Genomic DNA, 6,000 nt, shown 5'->3' with positions numbered 1-6,000 from the left:
GGCAGGGTGTCCCGTTTATACCCCGGTGGCGGACCTTGTCCTCCACCCCCTATTGTCCCCCAAGCCAGGTCCGGATGGGTGATTAGGGTGGTAATGTGTCCGGTGATGGGTGACTTGGGCGATCTCCGACGATCTTCTTTATCATTCTTGCCTTCGTCCTGTGCAGGTGCGTCCCTCGGGGTAATTGGTGGGAGTTCTCCCGGTGTGCTTATGGTTATCCGGTCCGGTCTGAGGTGCACTTCTATTGTCCTGGTGATTTACTCATGGGCTTGGGTGCTTAAGGGATAATGTGTGTGTTTAAGGGATGATGGTTCTCCCTTCCCCTTTCCTGATGTGCATGTTCCCCGTTGTGATGCACTTATGCCTTGCAACAGGGAACATGACAGTGTTTCAGACAAAGGCCCATCTGTCACAATTTTTATCATGGTTTCAGTGGAAGTTTCCAAAGCTGAAAAAGGAATATTCCATACCAAAAGCGTATATTCTACTTTTTGCTTATAGATCCTCCTCTATTTTTAATTCTTATTTTTTCACATGAACTGAATGCAAATACATTTTAATGTCAGAGTTTGGGAAAATCCTTCTGATGAATTAATTAGCTATAATGATTGAAACTAATTCAAACATTAACAAAACCAAATCGTATGGACACAAAAACCATTTCTCAAAGGTGAAATCCAAACATCTGTGGGGTTAAATTACAGCTCAGCCATTCAAATTAGCCAAAGCCTTAATTCTTTGGGGCTCAGATGTTTTCTCAATACAGGAAACCAGGATCAATAAAGGATGTTGGTCGGCTGGATTCCAATAAGACCAGACAGAAGGAGGGTAACCATGAAGCTTCCTTGAACTGACCACGAACTATCTGTAGCTTTCTCCACATTGGTGTCATAAATTTGAAGCCAGGAGGTTGCACTTGTGTATATAGTTTGACCGAGAGCAATCTTCTTATCTGAGAGTGTGGTACAACCTCTACCATAGAACAATTTTTTTTCAGAACCTGGAAAAGAGGAAAAGAGGACAAGTAGCCTCAACTAATTGCTGCTAATACAAAAGAAAAGGTAGGGACTCTTCAGCTCTTAGTGACTCCATGGACACGTTGATGTAGTTTTCAGAGCACACCACAGAAGTGGTTTCCCATTGCCTTGTGCCAAGAGGTGTTTCTGGCTTTCCAGTGGAGCTCATCCAAAGGCCAGCCAGGTCCAACCTTGCTGAGCATTTCAGGACAATGTATATGTTCATGTGAGTGTGTGTTTGGGCACACATGTACACAGACACACAAACACATATCTTTGGATCTGCTCCCAAACAGTGGAAAACGGCAGGACACAGGATTAGCCCAGTGCAGTCACCAAGTGGTTCTTGTCCTACAAGGGACTGTCTGCAGTTAAGTCCCCATATTACTAGGCGCTTGCAAGGAACTGCAGCCAAGACAAAATTTGCAGTTCAGCTGCACAAATTGAGGAAATTAATTCTGTCTGCCAGCCAGGACTAAATGTGTTCTGTCAACCTAGCTGGACACTTTCTCACTCCAAGTATTTTGGTTTCAGTTTTACCTTCAGTAAATATCCCAGTAATGTTCACGCATTGGTCCTCTTTTTCAGGACATTTGATCACTGTGGCCTCACAGGGGGTGGAAGAGAAATTAAAACAGGCGGGGCACTCCAAATTGCTGGTTTTCGTGTCTCCGCTAGGTACTGTGGAGAAGGAGATAAGCGTGAGAAATAGCTGAATCAGCAATCTTGTAAGTAAAAAAGTGCATTCTTTCCAACAAGAACAAACATTTCCCTGGATATTGAAATGGCCCTCCTCCTGGACTTCAGGAAACCTATTAAAAGAAACAGGCATTGGGGGCTGGAATACTGTGACCGGAAGGAGTTGTCGTTTGCTTTGGGCATGAAGATCCAGGATTCAAGCCAAATGTTGAAAGTACAGATCAGTCTTAGAAATTCTCTTAGAAATTTTATGCAGCACACTGAAACAGGTCAGTGGTGGAAATAGTGTGATGTGTGCTCGTCTGGGTCACAAGAAAGATGGGATCCCAAACAGTGTGTGTGTGTCGGGGGGTACAAGTTCAACTCTCCTTTCTGGTCTATTGTGTTGTGTGAATCAACAAACCCATACAGCCTTGAGGCAGTAGCCAAGCCCTCTCTGGTCTGTTTTTCCCGAAAACCATGATGGTGTGGTGGTGTGGCTGAAAAAGCTCCATTGCAGAACTGACTGCCACGTTTTGGTATCCAAAAGTGTAAGACCGAGCCCCTGAAGTTTTCAATATGACACCTTGAGCTTTTTAAATATTATTTTTAATTTTAACACCTTAAATAGCAACTAAACCTTTACCACCCCCACCTTAGCGGGTGTCTTTCATTTCCCCTTCATTAAGAAGGATGCCTCTTAGTCCTACTGAGGCCTTCTTGAAAAAATAAAAATGCTGAATGGCCACAGCCGGGGGCTTAGTTTGGAAGCCCAGAAAAAGCAAACAGCAAGTCAGAATTCTGTGTAGTATGTGGAGACTTGGAGGGTTAATAAGAATATTTGTGAGTTTGCCTTCAGATAAAAGGGTCTTCAGTGACTAGACAACCCCCACAGAAGCCACTCTCTGAATGGGGAAACCACAGAGACTGTTTTATGGAAGCATCCCACAGATTCTCAGTATTCCAGGGGTGCTCAACACCACCACGATATTGGGGTCCCAGGCCTTAGCTGACCTGCTGAATTGCTATTGCGTGAACTGCAGTCCATGCCTGACCCACATACCTTCAGCAGGAGAATTGCAGTTGTCTGCGTCACAGCATTTGGTAGCTGTCCTGAAATATTTGCCTTCTCCAAATGTGAATTTTATGTTGCTTTCTGTGCATGATGGAAGGCAGCTTTGTAAGCTGTATTGTTTCCCCAAGTCACCTATTGTAAAGGAAGCAATAGATTAATTCCAGTAATGTACTGTCGAAGCATCAGGTTTACCTGCTTTGGGAAAATAATCATGGAGCTAAAATCTCTCTGCACTTAGGAGAGAGAGAGAAAAAAATTGGTTCATCTCCCATCTGTAGTTGGGGCCCCAGAGAGAGGAGGAGACCTTCTCCCCCCAACCCTGGTTTATACAGATGCTGTTTCACCTCCCACCATCGCAACCTCTGTCTGCCTCCTCTGGTTGCACCTCCCCACTCTCGCTCCCTTCTTTCCCACTCAACCTTCTTTTCACACTCTTCGGCCCTCTTTCTGCAAGTAGATAAGTCATTCCCCATCTCGGGTCTCAGAGCCTGTTCCAGGCTCTTCCAACCCTTGTTGTGACCAAATAACAGTAAGCAGGGCAGACTTTAGAGCAGGATAGCTTTGGGATGGTAGGAAGGTATGATAAGTCAGTCATGGCGAAATGGCCTTCCTTGGTTAATGAGGTGTCTGTGGGTGGATGGGTGGTGTCATGGCGTGCTAATGTTGCCATACGTCTCTGCCAGTACTCAGGATGTTATACACTTTTTGAAGGAATCAGCAGGAACCTTGAAACGCCAAAATGCTGAATTTGACCCAGTTGGTTCAAACTGTAGGATGCACTCAACAGAGTATATCATCTACTCAGACAGTGAACCAATTGCTATTAGTTGACCTGGGAGACACGTTTCCCTACTTCGCCTCCCTGTACTCAATGTAACTCTTCAAAAGCAGGTAGCATGATATCTCAACCCCCCTCCCCCCCAAAGCCTGCTCTCTCATCCTCATCTCATGGAACGTTGCAGGCTGGGCAGTTAATCCAAAAGACCAACTTTTTGTTTTAAATTCCACTCAAAATGTGATATCCTTTTCTAGTAGGAAATGTGGGCTACATTTGAGTTGGATGGATGTTGTATTAAGTCTTGTACGGTAATGCCTCACAGGGAGTGGGGAGTCCTGGAGGAGGACTAGCCCTACCGGTAAGCCCAGGTTTGCATCTTGGTCAAACATATCATACCCTGAAGGATGGGGCTAGATATTATAGTTTTTTAAAAAAAATCTGTTAAAATCATGTCTGATTCTAGGAGACTGTCTGGACAAGTCCCTGCAGTTTTCTTGGCAGGGTTTTTCAGAAGTGTTTGCCATTGTCTCATTTCTAGGGCTGAAAGAGAGTGACTGGCCCAAGGTCACCCAGCTGGCTTTATGCCTAAGGCGGGTCTGGAACTCACGGTCTCCCGGTTTCTAGAATAATGTCTTGAGCACCAAACTGGGTCTCTACCAATTATAATACCAATACACAAAAAGGATAATAAGAAAAATCTGCCCTATTATAGGCCCATTAGTCCTCTGCGAGTGTTGAGCAAATTATATGCCAAGCCCCTAACTGTACGCTTCAAGACTGGAAGGAAATTGGCTCTGAGCAAGGAGGATTCGGAGAGGGGTCATCAACAATAGGTCATATTCTTGTATTGCACTGTTTCATGCAGACGTATGTTCAGAAAATGATGTCCTCCAAGGACATGGCTTCCTAGACTGCATATTTGCCTTTGCCTAGAACTATTTTATGGGAGAAACTAAAAAATGTAAGAATTTAAAGGTGCCTCCTTTTTTTTTTATTCAGAACTTCAAGGCCACCTTAAAAGCGAGATGGAACCCACAAAGTATCTTCTCTGACAGGATCCATATAGAGAGGGGAGTCTGCCAAGGATGTATTTTCATTCCAGCTCTGCTCAAGCGATAGATCAACCGTGTGTTAGAAATCCTGAACAGCCCAGCCTCCCATGCTCCTGAAACGGAAGGCCATAAGATCCCAAAACTTTATGTGGATGATGCTGAAAAGGCACTAAGATCTGTACTTCACTACATTGATAAAATGGGTTGATTTCAGCTTTGAAAACTCGATGTCTTTATATCTCTAAACGGATACTAAAAAAAGCCAAACACCAAGTTAGATTATATAGGTTATGGAGGAGAATAGGATGGAACAGGTTAACACTTTAAATCTCTTCGGATTGCTTTCCATTACAAAGAAATTGGGAATGTAATGCAGAGCGTGACTTTGGCTTCCAGCTCCCCTCAAGGTCATCAGCCATGCTGAAGGGCATCTTTTTAAACTAAAGGTGGAGAACTAATACCTACAACAATATCTTTCTGAAGATAAAGCCCCGGCCCAAATCCTTTATGCTGCATAAATGCAACCCTATGTCAAGAAGGATGCATTAGAGCCAGGACCAAAGACGTTTTTGAGATCCACACCTGCTGCCCCTAGGGGGGTAGCAAATGCCACAATTAGATGAGAAACAAGGATGTCTAAACCTGAGGAATAAGCTTGGAAGTTGATAGTCAATTACTGGATGAAGACCCAGTTTTTCAAAACAGCTTCATTGCCTTTCACTTTTACTGACAATTACTCTTCCAACTGGAAAATGGCAGTAGAACCATTACTTGGGTTATCAGAGACATTTTTACGAACAGGCGAAACAAACACCCAAAGAGGAATTGATACAGAGCATCAAGGTGAGGTCAACCGGTTTTCACAGAACTACAGGCCTTGGATTGCAAAGGATATTTGGGAATCTGTAAAGTATTAACATAGGCTTACCTTCCTAAATAGGTAAGAAACATTTGCTAAGGCCAAACACAACATCCTTCCCTTTGTGCTTCTCCAGAGTAGATACTCTACCCATACCCCATCACGGATACAGGATGATAGAAAGACTCTGCCACTTGCTGTTCTATTGTAACTTCCATAAGGACAGTCAAAATAATTGTATCTTATTCTTATTGTATCCATACCTAGGATACAATACCCAGGAAAAATGAATAACTAATATATGAACCCCCTTCCTGCAGTTAGAAAAACTTTTATTACCTGTACAGTAGCTAAATGTTATGTGGCCACAATAAAAATAAAGCAACGGCTGATGCAAGGCTGAACAACGTGGTTTTTCCTTTTAAAATAGGTTTAGATGTAAACTTCTGGTCATTGATCAAAATAAATAAAGAATTGTTGTGCTTCAATGGCTGAGGAGCAGGTGTGACTAAGCTGGGTCATGATATGTCTGATAGGGGTAA

The 6,000-nt window shown here is 43.4% G+C and overlaps 1 protein-coding gene across 1 annotated transcript in view; it reads right to left on the bottom strand.

Annotated features, from left to right (window-relative positions):
- Nucleotides 1–776: 776 nt before the first annotated feature.
- LOC134503526 (phospholipase A2 inhibitor and Ly6/PLAUR domain-containing protein-like) overlaps nucleotides 777–6,000 on the bottom strand; it is a 137,591-nt gene continuing 132,367 nt past the window's right edge. The window contains exons 4-5 of the mRNA XM_063312328.1: nucleotides 1,557–1,697; nucleotides 777–1,000 (exon numbers count right to left, since the gene is read on the bottom strand). Coding sequence (XP_063168398.1) covers nucleotides 777–1,000; nucleotides 1,557–1,697 — 365 coding nt within the window. The remainder of the gene's footprint in view (nucleotides 1,001–1,556; nucleotides 1,698–6,000) is intronic.

The sequence above is a fragment of the Candoia aspera genome, chromosome 10, assembly GCF_035149785.1.
Source record: "Candoia aspera isolate rCanAsp1 chromosome 10, rCanAsp1.hap2, whole genome shotgun sequence".
Classification (NCBI taxonomy): domain Eukaryota; kingdom Metazoa; phylum Chordata; class Lepidosauria; order Squamata; family Boidae; genus Candoia; species Candoia aspera.
The sequence above is the reverse complement of the archived record's forward strand: the minus strand, read 5'-3'. Positions and strand labels throughout refer to the sequence as shown.